The sequence below is a fragment of the Thamnophis elegans genome, chromosome 1 (genome assembly GCF_009769535.1).
Source record: "Thamnophis elegans isolate rThaEle1 chromosome 1, rThaEle1.pri, whole genome shotgun sequence".
NCBI classification, from domain to species: Eukaryota; Metazoa; Chordata; class Lepidosauria; order Squamata; family Colubridae; genus Thamnophis; species Thamnophis elegans.
In genome coordinates this window covers 32,942,881-32,966,819 of record NC_045541.1, presented here as the reverse complement: position 1 = coordinate 32,966,819, position 23,939 = coordinate 32,942,881, and the positions used below count along the sequence as shown (strand labels likewise).

At 40.1% G+C, this 23,939-nt stretch overlaps 1 protein-coding gene across 1 annotated transcript in view; it reads right to left on the bottom strand.

Moving 5' to 3' along the window:
• LOC116504042 (lymphocyte antigen 75-like) overlaps window positions 1–23,939 on the bottom strand; it is an 85,820-nt gene that overhangs the window by 57,804 nt on the left and 4,077 nt on the right. Inside the window, exons 2-4 of the mRNA XM_032210864.1 lie at window positions 11,555–11,926; window positions 7,887–8,060; window positions 7,119–7,283 (exon numbers count right to left, since the gene is read on the bottom strand). Coding sequence (XP_032066755.1) covers window positions 7,119–7,283; window positions 7,887–8,060; window positions 11,555–11,926 — 711 coding nt within the window. The remainder of the gene's footprint in view (window positions 1–7,118; window positions 7,284–7,886; window positions 8,061–11,554; window positions 11,927–23,939) is intronic.

Sequence of the window (23,939 nt, the reverse complement as noted above, 5' to 3'; positions counted from 1 at the left end):
GCCGCGCGAGTGATAGTGGGCGCACCTCGGTTCGCCCACGTTACACCTGTCCTCCGCGAGCTGCACTGGCTGCCTGTTGGTCTCCGGGTGCGCTTCAGGATAATGATGACCATCTTTAAAGCACTCCATGGTAGTGGATCTGGGTACTTGAGAGACCGCCTTCTGCCGATTACCTCCCTAAATCGACCAATCAGATCGCACAGACTGGGCCTCCTCCGAATTCCATCTGCCAGTCAATGTCGACTGGCGACCACACGGAGGAGAGCCTTTTCTGTTGCTGCCCCGACCCTATGGAACGAGCTCCCCATGGAGATCCGCACCCTCACCACGATCCAGACCTTCCGCGCAGCCCTCAAGATCTGGCTCTCCCAGCAGGCCTGGGGATAGGCTTCCAATTACCCGCCCGAGTGTTTGATTGCTGAATGAAAGTTGTGTTTTATTATTTTTCTTTTGTTCACAAAGTGTTTGTTTTGACCTTGCACTTCCCCTCCCCTGTGGTTGTAAGCCGCCCTGAGTCCCCTCAGGGAAAAGGGCGGCATATAAATTCCAATAAAACCTCAAAAAAAAAAAAAAATAATCCTGGTTTAATGTTATATGGCAGTGATGGCAAACCTTTTCAGCACTGAGTGCCCAAACCAGAACGTGCACACATGCGTGCACAGGAAACCCGAAGACCAGCAGGCTGGGGCGCATCCGTGCCACAACCAGCTGCTCTTCTGGTTTCCGAGGCACACGTGTGCATTGGCCATCTGGTCTTCACGCAAGCCGGAAACATGAAGACCAGCTGGAGAGGGCACGCGTGCCCACAGAGAGGGCTCTGCGCCATCACGGTTATATGGTATGCAACCAATGTTAATTTTAATTTTATTTAAATATAATCAGTACCATGTACTTCTCCAGTGTAGTCTGAGTGGGGATTAATACCCAGTGGAAATACTAGAACTATAATGGCTCAGATATTACATCTTGAAGACTTATTTTAAATGACATTTTCTTCTTAGAATGCATTATTTCTTCAGAGAAAAGGGAACAATCAAGGAACTAGAAGCTATTGCTTATGAAGAGGGACCGGGAAAGATTGATCTTGCAGAGACCAGGGGGAAGGGAGATATAATAATATTTTTCAAATACCTCCAAGGCTATTATACAGTACAAGGTTATGATCATCTGTTTACCATTCCAGAGGGCAGAACATAGTATAATGGCACAGGAAGTTACAGGAAAACACATTCTAGGGGAATGTTATGAAAGAAATCTTCCTAATTGTGGAAGCAGTTTGGCAGAGATATGCTGGGCTTTGCTTCAGCAAATAGGTTCAAGCAGGGGTTGGACCGCCATTTGTCTTGAATGCTTTAATTAGGATTCATGGACTGATCACAGCTGGACTCAAATCTTAAATGGCCTCTTCCAACCCTGCATTTTGTGGATTTAATATCTACTCAACCTCTGCACTGCTGTTATTCTTCGCAAATTGCAGTTTGCCTAAATATCCTTTCTAAATAATGAAGTATGTGGTGTGGGACAGGAAATGTTTCAACAAGCTGCTTTTAATGTGTATTCCCCATTGTGTGCTAGCTTACTCTTGCAATCCCTTCCATCTGTCTGCTGTCCAAGGGAGGAGGGAAGAAAAAGAACAGGTCAGGCACAGAACAATGCATACGGACTAATGGTGATTAGTGGCATAGGGACACTGCAAAGGTCATAAATGTAGACCAGTGGTCATAAAGTTTTTTCAGTATTGTTGTAATTTTGAATGGTTGCTGAATTAGGCAGTCCATAAAGCAAGGATTATGTATTAGTGTTATTTTGATTGCATACTGTCTGGCTCTCAATGACTAGGCTGATTATTAATATTATGATTTCAGCCAAAGGTTTTTTTTAAATAATCACTCAACAACATATTGAGCATCAAATCTGGAAACCAGGAAAAATGTTCTGTCCTGTAAGCCATGAAATGTGGTAGCCTGATTCAATCTTGAAATATATCCACTTTTTTTTTTCATTTGCTTTCCTCTACAAATCAGTATAAAGTTGTAGATAATTTATTGACTATATCAAAATATAAAACAAAAATAAAATACAGGATAAAATTCCAGGGTAAAATATATAAAGAGAAAATATAGCAATGAAGTACATATGTGGTAAATAGAAAGAAACAGCATTCAGATAAACACATCTTTACATGATACTCCATCTGTTCAATGTAACAGGTTCTAATTGCCTTGAGATAGTCTATAAAACATTCTGCTCACAATATATACATTGGAGCCCAGGAGGGAAATAGGACAAGCAGTGATTCAAGTCCCAATGGGTTTTTCTTTCAAATGGGGATATAAAATATCTAAGCCTAAGAGGGACCCAGAGTTGACAAACACAACATGATCAATATCTTTGATGTATGTATGTATGTATGTATGTATGTATTACTCAAGAACAGGCTTCTTGAGAATTGGGCCAAACTTCCCTGACAAATATTTTTCAAACTGAAAAAGTTTTGTTTTTAACTAACAAACTTAAACATCTATTTACTGTCAAGAACTCCATATCAGTTTCAGCGCTGATATCTAGGACTCCCTGTTAAAAATCTCCCTTACGTAGGACACAGTTGAGAGTAAATATTGGGGAGAAAACCCAGCTGTGAAATAATGTTGGTAAATCGGCATGCACAGGAATTGGGCCGAACCATACTTGTCTGTTCCGCCAAAAGTATTTTCGATAGTCTATCAGGGTCCACTAAATGGATCCTCAGTCAATATGTGATAACTTTAATTATTAATAGGCTACATATGGTTTCTGTTCTGACTGAAGGAGCTGACACCTTATCAGTTCTCAGTATACTTCTTTAAAAATGTGTCTGAACTTGTTCAACTGAAGTAGCTTTTCTAAGACTCATAAGTCAGCATTGGGACCATTTTTCTCTCGAATAAGTAAAGGCGAAGGACTGTGGGAGTGCTTGCAGCAGGCACAACTTTGAAATGGATCACAAGCAGAGGTGGGTTGCTACGGTTTGCACCGGTTCGAGTGAACTGGTAGTGGAAATTGGGATTGGGTTGCCGAACTGGTAGGGAAGGCAGGCTGGCCACACCCATGAACTGGTTCCCCAATCCCCACTGCCGGCTTGTTTTTTAGTCATTTTTTCATGTACTGCGCACATGCGCACAGTGCACATCTGGTGTGCGTGTGAAGCGAGCGCAAAACAAACTGGCAGCAACCCACTCCTGATCACAAGTAATTTTTTTTGGGGGGTGGGAGAGGTCTGTTGTAACTTCAAATGGCTGCTAAGTGGTCAGTTGTTAAATAAGAAATCCCTGTAACTCAGTCTAAGGTCATCCAAGGTAGCCCACCAAGATTAGGCTTGCATCTTACTGCCTCTTGTCTGTCAGCCTCTATTTTATTTCTGTCACTTACAGTTTCTGTACAGTGTCATGTTTTATCAGAGAGAAGAGGGAGTAAGGTAGAAACACCAAGAAGGATTCTTTGTTGTTCTCTTCCACATCTATATCCCATGTTGAAATAGGGCATGAAGCAGCAGACAGTTTCTCAAAATAGGTATTATTTTCATGGGCACTTGGTGTGACCAGTTCTTTTGGAGGTTTAACAGCATTGCAGGGTCGTTGCTAATTCCCTCAGATCACCAAAGCTTTTTTACAATACCCACTTGTTCAGTATCTGACAGAGTACTGAAAGAGTTAATCAAATTTATCTCTAAGGCTTCTTCAGAAAACTGACTTGATATGGGAGGTTCAGATTATTTATTCAGGCTCTCTCTTCTCAAGGACTGTGATAAAACGTCCTTGGAGTTACCAACTTTTATGCTATAATTAAAACTTTAAAGTAGAAGCTCTCTTATTGCCAATATTACTTTAATGGGCCAACTCCCTCAGCGTGAAACACATATAATTGGAAGATCTCAAACCTCCTCAGAAAAGGGTTTATTTTGAACAACATGCTGGCAATTGTGGGGTGTTTGAATGAAAGCATTCAAAGACTCTGGTGGATAGGGGCCATTCAACTTTTGCAGATCAACCAACTGCTTTTCACAATAGAAGCTGACTGCACAGTCCTTTGGATACAGACTTAGATCTCTTAGCTTATTCCTCACTCTCTTTTTAGGTTCCAAATTAGGATCCACCTTTCTGGCACTATTATCTGCTTTTAAGTGGCAATTGTCTCTGCATGAGCTTGTTTTAACAGAGTTGGCAGCATCTATCTTGAAATCAATCCACTTACCGTATTTTCACCCATATAACCCGCCCACGCAAATAACCCGCCCACGTGAATAACCTGCAGATTTTCAAGATCGTGTAAAATGTTTCCCGTATACCCCGCCCACTTATATAACCCGCAACGAGTAAGCCGTCGGCAAACATTACATTAGCGCTATTCCATCGGACCTACCCATTAAAACCAATCGGAGGAGAAAGCCTGGGCGAGCTGGGGAGGGGTTGGAGGAACTCAACTCAAGGGAGAGATCTTGAAATTCAATAGAAAAAAAAATGCTTGGGTTTCGGGACGCCTTCGTGAAAACCCCACCCCTGGCTATGGGCGAAGCGACCAGGAAGAAGCAGGAGGTGGGAGGAAGCCCAGATTCTGCAGCCCCTCGCCTTCTCTGGGCTTGGAAGTCCGGCAGGAAGGGAAGGGGAGCAGGCGGCGCGGCTGTGGCTCCGTTTTCACAAACACACACACCCCTCCCTTCTTCTGCTTTGCTCTGTGAAAGGGCTTCACTGCCGAAGCATTTTGGTTTAAAAAAAAAACACCGTCCCTTTCTCTCTCCAGTTAACAGGGCCAACCCAAGTGGTGCATTTTATCTGGGAGACGCCACGCAACGAGGGAATTTCCTTTTGGGGGGGGTGTGAGACGCTGACAGAAAAAGGGCAAGCAGTGGCCGTGTGAGGCGGCCTTGAGAGCCCCCGGTGCTTCCTCAACCCCCCCACACTTTTTCCTCTTTGGTTCACCCCACCCCCGCCCTCAAGGGCCCGGGACTCTGGGAAAGTGTGCAGCTGGGGGGCTGGGGAGGCACACCGGGGTACGAAAGGAAGACGCCACCAAGCCGCTTCTCCCGGACGAGGCTGGGGAGACTGAAAGGTGGCAGCGGGGAGACGGAGGGGGGCAGGAAGAAGAAGGAAACTCCCGCATCCTTTCCCAGCTTTGCAGAATGGCGAGAAACTGCCCTGCTTTGCCCCCCCCAAAAGGAGATTCCCTCGTTGCGTGGCGTTTGTGGCAGCCGAGAGCGCGGAGGACGCCGCTCCTCCTGCCGCACGTGTCGTGTGTGTGTGTGTGTGTGTGTGTGTGTGTGTGTCGTCTCCCAGATAAAATGCACCACTTGGGTTGGCCCTGTTAACTGGAGAGAGAAAGGGACGGTGTTTTTTTTTGTAAACCAAAATGCTTCGGCAGTGAAGCCCTTTCACAGAGCAAAGCAGAAGAAGGGAGGGGTGTGTGTGTGTGTGAAAACGGAGCCACAGCCGCGCCGCCGCCTGCTCCCCTTCCCTTCCTGCCGGACTTCCAAGCCCAGAGAAGGCGAGGGGCTGCAGAATCCGGGCTTCCTCCCACCTCCTGCTTCTTCCTGGTCGCTTCGCCCATAGCCAGGGGTGGGGTTTTCACGAAGGCGTCCCGAAACCCAAGCAGGAAAAGGGAGAAAAGGAGCCCGAGCCAGAAAGCACCAGATCCTCCCCCCTTCACGAGAGGGAGAAAATATCCGTTTCTCGCTTCTTTTTTCGCTCCTTCCCTCCCTTCCGTGCCTGCCACAGTTTTTCGCAAGTTCACGCATCGTTTTAATGTCGGCGGAAGGCTGTCCCAAGAGAGGACGAGCTGTGGCTTAGGTGAAACGGTTAAACTTCTGGTACCTCTACGCGAGCCCATCTCCTGCCCGGAGTTTGTTCACGCTTCCCTTCTCTTTATAGGAAGAGTACGGTACATTGAAGGGAGGGAAGGAAGGAAGGACGCGGGAGAATCGGGATCGTTTGTAGGTGAAGCGTCGGATGCGGCTTTAACGAGGCGGGGGTCCCTTTTGCTCCGAGCGTTCCCCTCCGAGGAAGGGAAGGGGAGGCGGCAAAATAAATAAAGGCAAAACATGCCCTCAATTTACAGCAAGCCCGTGCAGCCCAGCAGCTTTAAGTTTGCCCACAAAGGATTCTTTTTATGTTTCAAAAACATTTTAACCTTTCTCTCCTCTCCCACACGACGACTAAGAGCCTCTCAGATACGGTGGGGCTCGAAGTGCCTCCCGTGAGGAACGGTAGACGCTCTCTCCTCCCCAGCCCCCCAGCTGCACACTTTCCCAGAGTCCCGGGCCCTTGAGGGCGGGGGTGGGGTGAACCAAAGAGGAAAAAGTGTGGGGGGGTTGAGGAAGCACCGGGGGCTCTGAGGGCGGAAAAAGGGGTTTCCCCGGAGCTTTCAACGGCCTTTAGAGAACTAACCTCGCCAGCCAGTACGGTAGGTCGTTTGGAGCTCTCAAGGCCGCCTCCCACGGCCACTGCTTGCCCTTTTTCTGTCAGCGTCTCACACCCCCCCCCCCAAAAGGAGATTCCCTCGTTGCGTGGCGTCTCCCAGATAAAATGCACCACTTGGGTTGGCCCTGTTAACTGGAGAGAGAAAGGGACGGTGTTTTTTTTTTTAAACCAAAATGCTTCGGCAGTGAAGCCCTTTCACAGAGCAAAGCAGAAGAAGGGAGGGGTGTGTGTGTGTGTGAAAACGGAGCCACAGCCGCGCCGCCTGCTCCCCTTCCCTTCCTGCCGGACTTCCAAGCCCAGAGAAGGCGAGGGGCTGCAGAATCCGGGCTTCCTCTCACCTCCTGCTTCTTCCTGGTCGCTTCGCCCATAGCCAGGGGTGGGGTTTTCACGAAGGCGTCCCGAAACCCAAGCAGGAAAAGGGAGAAAAGGAGCCCGAGCCGCCGAGCCAGCCCACTGCCGCGAGGAAAGTGGTGGTCCCAAGCTCTTCCTTTACCGGTAGTTAATCTGTGTAAAATATTTTACGTATACCCCGCCCACTTTTATACCCCGCAGGGGGCGCTGTGCATGTAAAAAACGCATATAACCCGCAGGTTATATGGGTGAAACTACGGTACTTCTCATTAGCCACCAACAGCTTTCCTCTAGAATGCATTATAAAGTTGTACTTACTTTGGATATCATGTAACTGGAATGCACTTGTGATGCTGACCAAATCACTCCCTTGCTTCTTACATGAGAGGTATGCTGCTTTCCAAGAAAGGGCAGCCTGTGTGTTTAACTGGTAACAATTTCTAGAATCTTTAGACTCTTCCCATGTATTTTGACAGCCATCCTCTGTGGAAGACAAGTATTCATATCTGAGATCTACAGGTACCATAACCATAATCTAGAACGTGTCAACATGTTGCCTTATCTACTTAATCTACTTAATATGAGAGTAAATATACATATACACGTATTATTTTAATCTTCAATATTGGCATTCAATTTCTATTCTCTGTGCCATACAGACTACAAATGAGATAGACTGGGATCTAGATCCAGCCTTCCAATTCCCCGCCTACCCCGCCCACGTTTCTTCTTGTGCTGTCTGCAACATGTTTGTAGAATGCATGAGAAAAACCAGGATCCACTAAAATTGTGAGGGCAAAAACTCACAAGGAAGAAGCATATATCAATTAGGTTCTAGGTTTAAGGTGAAACTACATTTTTTGAACATGTTTTTATAACACAAACTGGAACCTCAGGCAAATAATTTTAATACCTTAATTTATATAATTATGACTGCTTATAATGCAACAATGCTATTTAATCAATAGAAAGCTATTATTAGATGTGAAGCTCTGTTTATCCTTTTTCTCATGAAGTACCAAAATATATAATATGCATTAATACAACATTAATTTTTCAGGATACTATTTTAGGAAAGCGACTTGCCTCTTTTTAAGCAGAAGCCCCATTGTCCGTCTTGATTGAAGTAAGTAGTTGTGGAACACCAATTACCTTCTGGATTCTTCTCATTGTGAATGCAATCATGATACCATGTATTATTAAGTAAGAAAGGAAATGCACAAGGTTTTCCATAAGCATTCCCATCCCTGGTATAACTTTCTGCATCAAAGAAATCAAAACAGATTTTTTAAAATCTGAAAATTAGTGTATTTGGTGTAAAATAAACATATTTTTAAATTATTACTTTAAGACCTGTATGACTGCAGGAAGAATCATGTATTCACAGATCTTAAGTTACATTAGATAGAGCCAACAATACATGGAGCCAGAGGTAATCAATAGTAAAAAAAAAAAAAACCTAGTGTCAAAATCACAAGGTGATGATCTGAATATATACAACTTGAGGAACAATACAAATGGTATCTTCTGGAGACCAGCAGGCTTCCAGTTGAGTACCAGAGTGTTCACACAGGAGGCTTTCTCATGTTTTCCAAAGGAAACATTATTTTCTTCCTAAATTGCCTTGATTTAGCTTCAATTGGCTCAATAACAGGGTAGCAATATAGTGGTGGCTATACTGTGAAAACAGGACTTCAATGAACCATCAGTGGTCCATCTTTGATCTAGGACAGAGGTCTTCAGCCCATGGTCTATGGACTGGCACCGGTCCATGGCATGGCAGCAACCAATCCACACAAACAGGTGAACCCCATCCGCGGGATGCAGGCAGCATGCGAAGCCACACCCCCTCAGGTGAAACATTTTCCATAGAACTAGTTCCTGCTTCCCAAAAGGTTGGGGGCCACCGATCTAGGGTATGAAGCTTGGGTACATGATTTCTTGTCTTAGAAATATAGATTGACGTATATGTGTAAATTTCTACAGATGTTTGAATTGCTGGTTTTAAAAAGATCTTACTTCAAGTTTGTAGGAGAACTTTTATAACCGCCAATGCACAAGCTAATAGATTAACTTTGCAAGGAGACTATGCCTTATTCACAAGGGAAAGTTGAAAAAAAGGAACAGGCTTCAAAATTACTAGCAAAAGCAAGCCATCTCCACATTTTTAATGCCAAAGCAATATGTTGATGCAAACTTCTTGCCTCCTCAGCTTTCATAACTTACTTGCATACCAAGCTTTCAATACTGTTCTCATGCTAATTAGAATATACTGTTGTATTGTAAAGAGCTACCTGTTATTGCAATGAAAATTTTGTGCTGGAAATTCGTTTAAAAAAATGGAAATGAGGTCCCAGTCTAATGCTTGTTTGTTTTCAATATAGTCAATACTTTCGGATATATATTCATTTATCTTTTCTGTATCTTCTTTGCTCAAAGTAATATAAGTAAGAAGTAAAAACATGTAGCCATATTTCTTATCCATGCAGAAAGTGGGGAAACAATCTGCCCAAGAAAAAAAAAGTTTCAAAATCATAGCACTGGGGAGAGCAACCTGAGTCTCTTCAGATGTTGCTAAACTACAGTTCCCAGCAGCTGAAGCTAATTTAGCTACATCTTCATTGATTTGTGTATTATGTTCTTTCTTGTGTTCACTGCCTAGAGCTTCATTAGCAGATGGTATAAATCTGATCACTAGATAGTAGATAACATCTTGGAGGACTAGATAGCTAGGTAATACTATTGATATATAACCTGGTTACATCTGGAGGATCTGAAGTCCCCTTTGGGGTTCAACTTTTAAGGTTGACATGATGCACCAGATTGGCAAATGAGATTGTAACTTTCAGCAAAACAACTTTTGATGGATGCAATCAAAATAAAACGGATCATTGTTACAAGATTTGTTTGGCTATCCTTGCTGGCTTTCTAACAGAAGAAGGGCATTCTTCAGAATTATTAAATACAAAATATAGAAAATATATGATAATTCAGAATGATTTATCTTGAGTGGGGTGTTAGTATTTTAATTGTCCTGATTCTTTTGCTATTACTGTGGTGAATATCGAGCAGATACAGGGCAAACTTTCTGACTCTAAGGGCTGCACATGATACTGATGAAAGCTGTCTTTGTTGGGTTGGAGAACAGGCATCTCTTCATACCAGTCATGAAAAACTGTACAATATTCTCATGTGAAGTGAACGGACAGACCAAATCCCTGAGAAATTAAAGACTGTCCTCTGATAATCCCAGCAGAGATTACTAATTTGGCTTTGTTAATGGCCTAATCCACAAAGCCACAATACCACAGATAAATGTACCGTACCACATTTAATAAAGAAAAATAAAATAAATACATTACTCCACTGCCCTGCTGAAGAAGAAATTGGGGCTGGTTTTGAAAGCTCAGAAAGGAACCAGGAAGAACATTGTACTAAATAATTGTACCAGCAGGACTTCAGCCCCTGTAGATAAAAATAGCTTAAACTGGCTGAGGGTTAGGCTAGATCAGGATAAAAGGCCTGTGAATATGGGATCTCTGGTGACTTTGTTGTAATAATTATAATTGATTTGTACAGCTGTTTAAATCTATTTAGATCTGTTAAACTGAAATCTAAAAAAACCCAAGAATGTTCCTGCCCATGAGCTTATAATTTCATAAACTTTATAATAAAAGGTCTACAGGATGGGTGGAGGAAAGGAAAAAGAGAAAAACAAATACGTTCATTCATAGTTATGTAAACACAAATATGGCTAGAAACAACTGTGTGATACAAACTTCATCAACCAAGTAGCTCCACAGAACAAGGCAGAAATACAAAAGATCCCTTGAGGTAAATTTCCATTTGATTGTTTAGACATGCCCAGTGTTTAGTACAGCGAGAAGAAGACAGAGTGGTTTTGTATTCTAAAGACTAGTGGAGCTCCAAGTTTTCTGTGCAATACTCATAGAGAAAGGATAGCTAAAAATAAGTTTGTAGGACTTCCCCAGAGTTTCTTCAATTTGAAAATAATTTTATTGGCATTCAAATTAGATATAGCGAGAGCGGTGATTTCATTGTTATGGTAATCCCTCATTTCTTAAAAATGATTAAATTTAAAGCTTTATCCTCTGCAAAAGTGGGGGGGGGGGGTAATCAAAAGGGAAGTTCAGAAAATTTCACTTCCACTTTGGATTAACCCTGGTCTCTTACATCACCATTTCACCTGGTCAGTTAAAAAAAAAGAACTCCTACAATTCTGTTCTCCAGCCCAACACTTTTAGTGTTACATGAACTTGAAGGATCTTGAGAAGTAGAGAAATTGGGCAGGGGAGCACTTAAACCAGAGGTGGTATTCAGCAGGTCCTGACCAGTTCTGGAGAACTGGTAGCAGAAATTTTGAGTAGTTTGGAGAACTGGAAAATAGGCTGGCCCCGCACTCACTGCCTCCCAGCTGATCTTCTTTTGTTGCCCTGAACAGGAGAATGGGGATTTTGCAGTATTCTTCCCCTGCCACACCCACAAAGCCATGCCCCCAGAACCAGTACTAAAAAATTTTGAATTCCACCACGGAAGTTAGACCATGGACAGGAATGTCTGAATTCCAGTTCATCACATGAGTGTTAATTAAGATTACTGGTGCTTAGTCGTCATTTGATGCCACATTCAACTGGGGATACCCCCTTTCTTTTGAACGCCTTAGAAGTCAGCATTTAACCATATTCTGGTTAAAACCATTCTTTCCCTTTCTATAAATCAAAGAAAATACATACCGCTATATGGAAATTTACAAATTGTATCACTGGAATTGCTTCTTCTCCAAGCATCAGAAGAGTTTAGGTTTACAGTGAGGATTCCATTCTTCAATGTTAGTTTGTTCTGAGATGTTGAAAGGATGGAGTCACCAACACAGCGCCACCACAGATTGAGATCTGAGTCACAAGCAAACATTTTTAAGGTATTTGTAGACTTGACAGTTTTTAGTCCAAGGCACTTTTGGGATCCCAAATTAAAAAGGCGATGTTGAGAGACCCAGGTCCATAAGTTCTCATCTGTCTCCTCACAATCTCCTAATATTAGACTCTGGCTTTTAACTTGGATGCACTTATTAGAGTTTTCATGCCGGATGGTGAAAAGATTGTTTTCTGCATGGAGAAAAGAACATATTTCAATGATTTTTCTGTTCTAACTTTTAGTAGAAACAAAGATAATACTGAAAGATTATGTAGGAAATACATACACTGAAACGCACTATCAACATTCAGTTCCATAACAGAACATCTTAATAATTACTGAAAATACCTGTGTCTATTTATATACCTACAACAGCATTCTCTAAGCAGCAACAACATTGCGTATAGTTTTTGAAAGATTAAAAAAGCAACATGATCTCAGAAGCAAATAAAGCAATATTTAAAGATAGGCAACATCCATTTTAGTATCACTGTGTGCTCAATGTTTAGGAGGCCTGGAATAAAAACAACATCATCAACAACAAAGAGATTATAAGAAAAGTGTTAGCATCTCTGTGAAAGGTGGGATAACACCTCTGTCCTTTTCCCTTGGAAAAATTCAGATGATCAATAGATGGCAGTAAAGAGGCATCAAACATTTTAGTTGTTTGCCCACTAGATGTAACCTGGATATTTGAAAGCTAAAAGTGGTATAATCTTGTGTAATCTACCCACATATCTGTTGAAAGGAGCATTCAAAGAAGGCCTGTAAATATGACAAGATTTTTCTAATAGCTTAGTGGAAAATTGTTATGAAAACCAAAAAATGGAGTGGAAGCTAGTAAAGATGATAAAATAAAGCTAAGCAGGTGGTCCTCATTTAACAACCCCTCGTTCAATTGACTTTTCAAATTTGTAATTTTGCTGAACGAATAGTCACACCACCACAATCCAGACAATCAGTTTGCAATTATGACTTTGCAGTATCCTGTAATGATGTGATCTCCAGTTGTGGCTTTCTTTGGTGGCTTCCAAAAGTGAAGGGGAAGCTAGCAGGAGATCAAAAATGACAACCATGTGATGTCCTCAATGATTCCTTTAACAGTAGCAATTGAAAATGCTGGTCCAAACTGCTGACATTAAATGGAGACTATGTTCAGCTATGTTCTGGAGTTCTTTGGAAGACGTTCTCAGAAAAAACTCCATGTATAATATATTGTCTAATCCAAACAGAGTTCACATAATGATGTTTAGTGTATCAAGTCAAATAAAAGGAATGAGAGGACACTTGATGCTGTTAGCTTAATAAGACTCCCCAGTGGATTAACCTAGTCCTTTATACTTTAGGTGAATTCATGGCCATGTCCATTTGTTTTTCTTCATAGTAATGCTATGAAGAACTGGTGGACTTTTCTAGTTTAATGCGCAATTTTCTAATACACCCTTTTATTGCATTCCCAGTGTTGTTTAGATTAAACCAGTTTATTAGCCTTTATCCAATCTTTATGGGTGTAATCCTAAATATTTACACTTTAACCTATTAATTAGAAGCATGTTCCATTGAACCAACAGATATTATTGCTATGTAAATGTATCCTCAGTAGAAATATAAGATTTATTATACATCTGGTGCAAGCTTAATTAGTGCATAATTTATTAAAGAAATACTGGAATAAAATTATCTGTAAAATGAATTAAATTTCTGGTTTGAAATTATGATCTATGTTCATATATTTATATGCTAATATTTTTATGCATTTTAAAATTAGAACGCTTTTAAAAATAAATTGAATACTTTTTAGTTAATGAAAATTAGTAAGTTGCGGAATTCTCTATACCAGTTTTCTAGAGCTTAAACCAATTAAAACCTATTTGCTGGTATAGCAAGACCACTGCAGTCTAATCTGATTACTAAACCTGACATCATAAAGCTCTGATGAGAACAATTTTAGTTACTATTTGCATTTCACTTAGGCTAAAATTATATTTTTTTGTTGGAGAAAATAACCTGACATGGCACACTAAGACCACTGAATTGTGCAGAAATTATACAATTGCAGTGCTGTACTGTAGGTTTTCTCTGTAATAGTTATTACTCAGTTAAAATTTATTTTGCAGTGTACAAAATGTTTCTGCTTTATATTCTCCAATGATTAAATTAATAATAGATTTCCAAAAGTCAGAGCAGTGAATTAAGCACCCTGCAAATAGAATGCCCACAGAACTTTATTTGAAACCACCTAAAATATTCTGCTAATCTGGGATTTCAAATATTTATTTACAATTTACTAGCCTGAATACTAGTATGCAAAGCTTCTATCTAAAGTAAGTTTATGCACTTGCAGCCTGCTTGGGGCATTTCCTTGGAGTCATGCCTCAAGTGACCTATGGAAAGAAAACAATTGTGCTATGCTCAATGTATTTAACTGAAATGCACCTTGCAAATTCTGCTTGATTTTGAAAATGTGCCCCATGCATGGGGAAGATTGTTAAGCAATCTGATGAATAAATAAAGGTATTCCCTCAACAATAATCTTGGGGAGGAGTGTTAATAGTGATTCATCTAATGGACATATTTATTGGCACAATGTTCAGGTTTTTAATCAGCAATGCAGTATCTTGGTAATACGTTTCATGTATTATTTCATGCTTTATAAACTTTTTATTATAATTAAACTGAGCCACAATGCTTTAACACAACAAAAACCTTCTGGGATAAATTCCTCTTAATATATGCATTTCTAAAATAGGCAAAAGTTGATTAAAATTTTATCCCTGACATTACATACAACATAAGCTTGCTTTATTAACAGTAAAGAAAAATGCTAAACAAATAAACAAACAAGATAAAATACCCCTCATAGTAATTACAATTTTTGAGCTTAGCAAATGCATCCTGAAAAAATGTTATTGAAAAACAATAAAATGACATTGCAAGATTTACAGGTAGTTCTCCACTTACAACCACAATTGAGCCCAAAATTTATGTTGCTAAGTGAGAAATGTGTTAAGTGAGTTCACGTGATGTTTCACGGTTTTTCTCCTGGGGTGGGCATGGCCTACACATGACGCATCTGGCTCATAGGCTGCCAGTTTGACCCCCTTGTTATAGAGCAACAGTCAGTAAAATCCCAAGCTCTCTGAGACAACTCTGTTGATGTGGTATGCATTGCTTATTGTTCCAAAGCTGATCGGCACTCGCAGGGGTCCTACTGTTATCACCAGCATGGAACAAGAGGTAAGCACTGGGCACCATGCATGGACCTGTGACATAAGCCACAGTGAAGCAAGGCCTGGGATATAAAGCACACGAGCCCAATGTTAAGGACTAATATTCCAGGCCAGGAGCAGGAGATGGAGGACCCCAAAGGGCTCCTCCACCATCTGAGAAAGATGTCCCTCTCCTTCAACCATCTACAACATTCTAAAAACCACCAACTAACAATGGCCACTCTGCTAATACAACCAGCCTTGGTGCCATGTGTGTGTGAGTGGGAGGAGTACATTCATGCAAGATGACATATGTAAAGAATGGGTGGGACCTATGTTGTGACAATCCAACACGTATAATTTTCTCCCCTTACCACCAACCCCTTCACAGATGCCTTATTCCAAGTCAAACGTTAAAAATGTTTAAATATACCAACAATCGCAATAAATTCTAAAACTCTAGGTGTTTAAAGGTTCTGAGAAAAACCTCACCAAAGAAAAGTTGTAGCAGAATGAGGCAACAGATAGATTGTTCCTTTTATGCATTTGATAACTGGTTGCTAGAAGTAAAATGTGAACTAAACCAATAATTTTCCCAATAAATCAATACAACATCGCACAAATATGAATTATAAATTTTGTGGTGCAAGTTATTCACAACTGATCTAGATAAGAAAGACAGAAATACCTGTAGTGAATTTCACTAGCAAGTACACTTCTAAAGATTCTGGAAATGCACACACTGTACCATGTACCAGCCTTTTGAGGAAGATCAGATCAGGAAACAAAACTAAATTTTCCTTAAATATCTTCAATTTGATCACAATAATTAAAGTAGGGTTTGACTGATCCAAATCAAAGTGAAACCATTATTTCTCATAAATTGAAAACCATGCTATTGATGCAGCTTAAAATAATGTTTGCCTGAATATGAGTCAGCAATGACTCATATTTCTGACTCAGTTTGTAATCAATAATTCTAAAATCTTTTTTCACAAGTACAATGGTTAATCCAAGTATGCCCTGTGCTGTGTCTGTACATTTGGTTTTTATTTGCATTTCTATTAAAATGGTATTTTGTTTTAGTAATGGTTAAATTGCTTTAATTTCTTAAAGCAAGAAAAGAGGTTGAATTTTTTCTCTCTCTACAAGGGAATCCCACCAAATTCCATGCACCCATTATGCACACTTTGATAACTGGATGATTCATTCCATGACTTCTTACAAATCATAAATAAAATGCTGGAAAGTAAAGGGTCCAAAAAACCTTATAAAAAAAACAACTGAAAATCTCATTCCTTTCCACGGATGGCTTTCAGGATAGCTTTTTACCCATTTAATACTCCTGTGATCCAGGTTTCTAATCAGAATATCCTGTCAAATGCTTTCTAAAATTACTGCATATGCTTGTAGCTTACCCACAAGCTATTAAGAAAACTATGAATAAAAGAAATGAAATTAAGTTAATCTGGAATGATTTGTTCTTGAGAAATCCATACTGACTTCTGGTAATTGACATATTGTTTTCAAACTATTTATAGATCAGTAACTTGAATAACTGCTGTAAAATCTTAAATTTCAGTATCTGGTTCCTAGAATCATCCTTTTGCCCCTTTCTGAAAATAGAAACAATAATAGTGAGCCTCCAGTTTAGCATTTCATTCATTCCAGTGATGTGCGGGGAGGTTTATGGCTGCTGAGGCAGTCCTCTCCCCCCGACACCCACTGACTAAAGCACTTTCTTTCGCTCTTCTGTGCTTGCAGCAGAGCTCAGGCGGGCTGCCGCGAGCACAGGCGGGTGAAAGAAAATGCTTTAGTCAGTGGGGTGTCGCAAGAGAGGAGAGAATGCCTAAGCATTGCATTTATTAAAGAAAAAAGAAAAAAAGGAAATTTGCAGGAAAAGAGGGAGTGTGGGGTGGGGGGCATCAGAAACGGAGAAAGAGAGGAAGAGTGAGTGCGACGCTGCAGCTTTAAACAGAATGACAGAGTTGAAGCCTCTAAAAAATGTGCCCTCTACTATGAGGCAGGAGAAATGCATGCCTCAACTACCTCGGGATTTTTTAGGCTTTTAACCCTTGCTTAACTCTGCTCAAGCGCCTAAAAAGTCAGACTAGATGAGGAATGCAGTTCTCCTGCATGCCTCATCTAGGGCACTTTTTAGAGGCGTTTTTTAAACAGGCAGTCATTCACGGTGTGGCAGGAGCTAGCTAGCCTAACCTCAGCACTCACCTTTTCCTGTTTACATTTCTTTTCCTTTTCATGATTGACAGTGGTGAGGCTGTGCCTCCCCTGATTGCACGTCACTGATTCATTCACCAGAATCCTTCATGCCCTATCTTAGGATCCTTCATCACTATCCAAGGAGGCCACTTTTTCAGAGGAAATAGGAAATACCTATCAATCTTAACTTTAATTTTGTGCTTTCATCTTACATTTCATAATTGTCTGGAAGCATACATACCCTCTTACTGGAAAACACTAAGTGAAAATAAGTGTAAGTAGTTTTGCTGATTATTATATTAAAGTTTTGCCACCTCAAACAAGTGTTTACTAAATAGGTAGTTCTCAATCTATGACCATTCAGTCACTGGCCATTTTAAGTTACAATGATGCTGAACAAATTATGCCTTCACCAAAGCCCAATGTACAATCTCTCCTGCAGCCTAAGCCTGAGAACAGTGCCCAGTGATCAATACAATAGCAACCATGAACAAAAGATTAAAATTGATAGAAGCAAAAGAAAGGAGTGTAAAATTGGCTTGATTAATTAGGGCTAAAATATGAATTTAAAAAAAAAACTTCTGGAAACCATTTATGGACTTTTGGCCAATATGTAGATACAAATGACAATAAGTTTTGGATTTGTGAATGGATAAGGGGAAAAGCTTATGATAAGAAGTAAACTTTGTATGTAATCTGATAAGGGATAGAGAACTATTGCTTATACCAGTAATCCTTGACTTATGACCCCAATTGAGCTCAAAATTTATGTTATGCTAGGGAGACAGTTGTTACATTTTGCTCCATTTTGCAACCTTTCTTGCCATGGTTGTTAAGTGAATTACTGCACTTGTTAAATTAGTAACATGGTTAGTAAGTGAATCTGGATTCCCATTGACTTTGCTTGTCAGAAAATCATAAAAGGTGATCGCATGATCCTGGGATACTGCAAACATCATAAATATGAGTTGGTTGCCAACAGTCTGAATTTTTATCACATGAGCATAAGGATGCTGTGTTGGTTATAGATGTGGAAAACAGTCATGTCTTTTTTTTAATGATGTTACTTTGAACAGTCATTAAATTAACTGTTGTAAGTCCAGGACTATCTGTATTTCTAACAAGAAATATCTAGATTTACTTCTTTAAATGTTATTTCTATTACTTTTCATTTATTCTTTTTTTGCACTTAGCATTTATTTTTTCTATTTTTTATTTTGATTTCAGTTTGTATTTCCTGTTAGCACTGTAAAAGTATTTTGTTTAAAAATGGACAGAAGCAGAGGTGGGTTGCTCCCAGTTCGACCCGGTTCAGCTGAACCAGTAGTGGAATTCAGCCTGGGTCGCAGAACCGTCAGCAAACCAGACCTGCCACGCCCCCAAACTGATTCGCTTGCTGCTGCCATTTTGATTTTTAGTGACTACGCATGAGCAGTTCACTGTAAATTGTTCTGCACATGCATGAAGAATAATTTACATTGAACAGTATATGCAAATGGGGGTTGCGAACCAGTAGTAAAACCGGCAGCAACCCACCCCTGGACAGAAGGGATCCTAAAAAGTCCTAAATGTTGTGGTAGAGCTGTCTTAGCCTTAGTTAAGATTGCCATTTTCTGCCCTTTCATTTGCCAAACTACCAAATAAAGTGTGGTAGTAGCTTCAGGAAAGACACTAGGGGCAACAGAATGAATGAAGGCATTCCACAGACCGTAGATGCTATTGCAAAGAGCAGAAGAAAACTGAAGTCTAATTAGGGAGACTTCTTTTTATGTATAGGGTTTAACTTCAGTTCAACAGCAACATTTATCACATGGCTCAATCTTTCAACACGGATGTGGGATGTGTCTTAAGATACGTTTTCTCTGGTTTGGTTCTGCAACCAAACAAGACAGATACAGACTTCAACGGATAATTAGAACTGCAGAAAAAACAATTGCTACCAATCTGACTTCTATTGAGGACCTGTATACTGCACTCAAAAAGAGGGCTGTGAAAATATCTACAGACCCCTCACATCCTGGAGATAAATTGTTTTAACTTCTACCCTCAAACCAACGGTATAGGTATAGGGCATTGCACACCAGAACAACTAGACACAAGGACAGTTTTCCTCACATGCCATCACTCTGCTAATTCCCACAACACTGTCAAACTATTGTAATCAAGGCTGTATTACTATTCTTCTCATCTTTCCTATTACCTATCACTTTTTCTACTTATGACTATAACTTTGTTGCTTGTATCTTTACGATTTATATTGTTTTATTTACTTTCCTAGTATGATTTATGTGGATTGCTTATTTAGTATCCTATGACTATCACTGATAGTCTTATGATTTATGATGAATGTATTTTTATGATGATTCTGATCATGATTTATCATTTACAGCTTTTATATACAGCGAAAGCTTATGCACCAAAAAATTCCTTGTGTGTCTTGTCACACTTGGTCAATAAAGAATTCTATTCTATTCTCTATTCTAATTCTAATTCTTATTATTATTCTTATTACATTCCATTCCAGTATTCTGCAAATGTGGGAATCAATTCTAGCCAAAATAAATTTTCTGAGGGTGAAATGTATAAGTTTTAATTTCAAGCTTCTGTGTATCCTAACACATACTGTATATAAGATGCTACATATCTTTTTAAGGTTTACTTTTGTACAACTGTGTATCAAGCTTTAAAAAAAATAAAAATAAAAATAGAAACCTCCTCTCACCATTGTTGACTTTCAAAGTCTTCCAATACTACTTCCAATATTAATTTCTGAGCTTCAAATATCTGGCCGACACCTAGATCAGGGATCCCACAACCCCCAGTCCATGAAACAGCACCAGTCTGCAGCATGCCAGCAACTGGGCTGCGCAAACAAGCAAAGTCCCATCCCCGGGATACAGGCAGCATGCAAAACCACGCATCCATCAATCTGTAGAAAAATCTTTTTTCATGGAACCGGTCCCTGGTGCCCAAAAGATTGAGGGCCATTGCAATACATGACACTTTAAAAAACAGGAAAAAAATGCTTTACTGCAATTCAGCGGATTATCCGTTCCTTCCAAGTTGCACCTGTTTGACCACACTGTATCTATTATATCCTGGTAAAAGAAATGCACAGTCACTCAGCTTGTTTCTTACAAGTCTGTGGTTGAGGACTCTGGTTCTAACCTGTAGAAAACATCTACAGGTTCTTCTACAGGCTAGAAGTACAAGTGGAAGATGGAACTACTTAACCATTGTAGCACATTGGCTCATTGTTATTATTCTTTAATATAAAGATTTTTTAAGCATTCTAGCCTGCAGCACATTCAGAAAGTTTTCAGAACTCCTTCAATTATAATATAATGTATGAGAAAGAAAACTATTTTTTCACTTTGTCATTATTGGGTACTGAGTGTAGATTAATGAGAAAAAAAATGAATTTCAACAACTATATTATCAGGTTGCAGCATAACAAAATTGACAAAGGTGAAGGGAGTCTGAATACTTTCTGAATGCACCATACATCCATTGCATCTGTCACCCATCTAGAACATGCAGATTGGACATAATTTATTATACAGTATATTTTTAAAAAAATAAATCAGGCATTTTTCCAGGATTAAGAGACCTGCTCTTCAGATAACCAAATCCTATGCATATTTCCTCCGTCTGCCTGTCTGTGAATTAGGCCTCTGCCAACCAATTCAAATTATTTCCAAGTAAGTATAATAAAGATCACAGTTTTAAATTCTCAACTCCAAAATGATTTACCAATAAGGATAGGAATAAAAGTTTGGCTTACAGCAAACGTATCTACTCTTACAAGTCTCATAAGACACATTTACCGGTTGTTAGAATTACAATGTGTGGATATAAAGATATTAATGTTATCCCATCATTTCAAATAGCTTTCATGCAGCCCCTCCAAATGGGTCTTAAAGCAGAGATATCACTCTGCAAGAAAGTAATAGCTGGAATTTCAGCCTATTCAAACATTTATTCCCTTTTGTGGTCTGTGCCATTTTTGTGTGTTTTTCCTGCAATGCCAATTATTATAAAATTCTGCTAATATCCTATCCAACAAGTCAGGTGGCCTTTTCAGTTCCCTACTTTAGTCCTTGACTTACAACAGTTTATTTAGTGACCATTCAACAGCACTGAAAAAAATGACTTATGAGCGTTTTTTCACATTCAACCGTGGTCACATGATCAAAATTCAGACACTTGGCAACTGAGTCATATTTATGACATTTGCAGTGTTTTGAGGTCATGTGATCTGCTTGTGTAACCTTCTGATAAGCAAAGTCAATGTAGGAAACCAGATTCATTTAACAACCAAGTGATTAACCTATCAACCGCAGTGATTCACTTAACAATTGTGGCAAGAGAGTCATGGAATGGGGCAAAATTCACTTAAGAAATGTCTCACTTAACAACAGAAATTCTGGGCTCAATTTTGGTTGTAAGTCGAAGACTGCTTGTAGTTACATCTCTGATTTTCTGGGTTGTATCTTTAACTGAGGTGAGACAGAACCAGCCCAATCATCTTGCAATTTGGCAAATGTTGCTACCGTTCTGGTGTGTTATGACCACACTCTTTGGCTTCATCCATTTGACTGTCCTTAGGCATGGCTCTGTGAGCCAAGATATCAGCTTCGTAACATTGCCATTTGGTCTCCAGCAATATCAAAGTAATCCCCTAAAACAGAATTGTTTTTCTACCAGGAAAAAAAAAGGGGGAGACATTACTAATTTTTCTTCCAGAGCATCTTACTCCAATTTATATTAATGGGTTGGTTGCAGTCTTTGTTCCTTCAATTTACGAGCACTGACTTTGCCAGTCCATGGCTTCTCTTTCATTAAAAACCCAATGAAATCATCCTATAACAGTGATGGCTAACCTTTTCCGGACAGAGTGCCCAAAGCGTGTGCCCAAACCCCAAAATGCAATGTGTGCGCAGCCCTGCACATGCACCCCCCGTGCATGCACCCCCTTCCATGTGCACGCAGCCCTCCTCGCATGCACCTACACATGCGTGGCAGAGACCCAAAGAACAGCTGGCTGGTAGGAGGCATGAGCACATGTGCAGCGGAGCTGAACTGGGGCGGTGGCTTGTGTGCCCAGAGAGGGCAATGCATGTCACTTCTGGCACATGTACCATAGGTTTGCCATCACGGTCCTATAACTCTCATCATGGTGGGTCAGCCAAAAAATATGGCACTTTCATAGTATCCAGTTAAATAGCATTTCCCCAAATCTCTATAAAGAGAAAGCCACTGCAGGTACCCATTTATGGATAGGATAAAGTTACATTTCAGGTGTGAAATGTGTGTGTGTGTATGTATCTCATTTAGACATTGACCATCTCACTTGCAGAGCAACTCTGGGTGGGGTACAATTAAAAAATTGGAGGAAGCTCTTTAGTTCAAGTGGTCCATAATTATCTACCAGCACCTTATCTGTCAGAACTAGATCACAGGGTGATTGTACAGAATAATTCAGGAAAGCCAAAGAAATGATGCCCATGCAAATGAATTATAATCATTTGGCTAATCTTTCCTGCTTTCAATTACTTCTCATAAGTCTGCATCCCTTAACCTCAGACATTCGGCATTCTGCTTCAAAATAAACTGTTGGAGCCTAGGTAGTCCTTGATTTACAACCACAACCAAGTGCAAAATTTCCATTGCTAAGCAAGGCAGTCGTTAAGTGAGTTTTGCCCCATTTTACGACCTTTTGATACAGTTGGTAAGTAAATTTGCAGTTGTTAAATGAGTCATGTGGTCATTAAGCGAATCTTGTCTCCACCATCGACTTTGCTTGTGGGAAGCCAGTTGGGAAGGTTACAAATGATGATCACACAAGACCTTGGGACAATGCAATATCATAAATACATACCAGTTAGCAAACATCCAAATTCTGATCATGCGACTGACCATGGGGATGTTTCAACTGTCCTATGTATGAAAAATAGTCATGACACATTTTTTAAAGCCATTGAATGTTTCGTTTCTCATCCAAGAAACTTCTTCAGTTCAGTTTAAAATGTAACTGAATAGAAATAGAACTTAATAGATGTGAGATTCAAAACCCCTCAGAGAAACACCAGGAGACTCAATTGAACAATAAAATAGCTGTTTATTATTGCTTTTGCAAAAGGGTTTCACCCTGCTCTATTGTAAGAGACAGGAGAGAGCAATTAATACATATGAATATGAGATTTAAATACATTTTCAAAGTGAAAAACAACTACCCCTTTAATGACCCACATTATTATTGGTCAGCTTACGTCAGATACGTTTTTTGTTATTTTGCAGCAGTTTCCTGAACAAGAAAACTCCCTCCCACATTTGCCACATAATTGCCACATTTCTTCATAATATTTCTTCATAAATCTCCATAAACAATTAGCAAGAAAAATAATAAACTACAGGGAGTCCTCAAGTTACAAATGCCTGCCAATGACATTTGTAACTCGAGGATCCATTGGAGTAAATCACATAAAATGAGCACCTCGTGGGCACTCCCTGCTTTCGCCCATGCATTCGATAATCAAATGTATGGGTCATATAAGTGCACATGACATATCTCAGGATGGGAAAAGTTGGGGGGGGATAGTGATGGAACAGGCCACCTGCTTAAGACCACCCGAGGCCTCCTCCAAACCAATAAGATGCCTCATGCTTCCCACAATTGCTTAGCCCCCTCCTCCTGCAACGTTGGGTCACTTACCTTGTGAAGGTCTAGTGAGTTATCTCCAGCCTGTCTCCCGTGAAAAATCATGGTCCATAG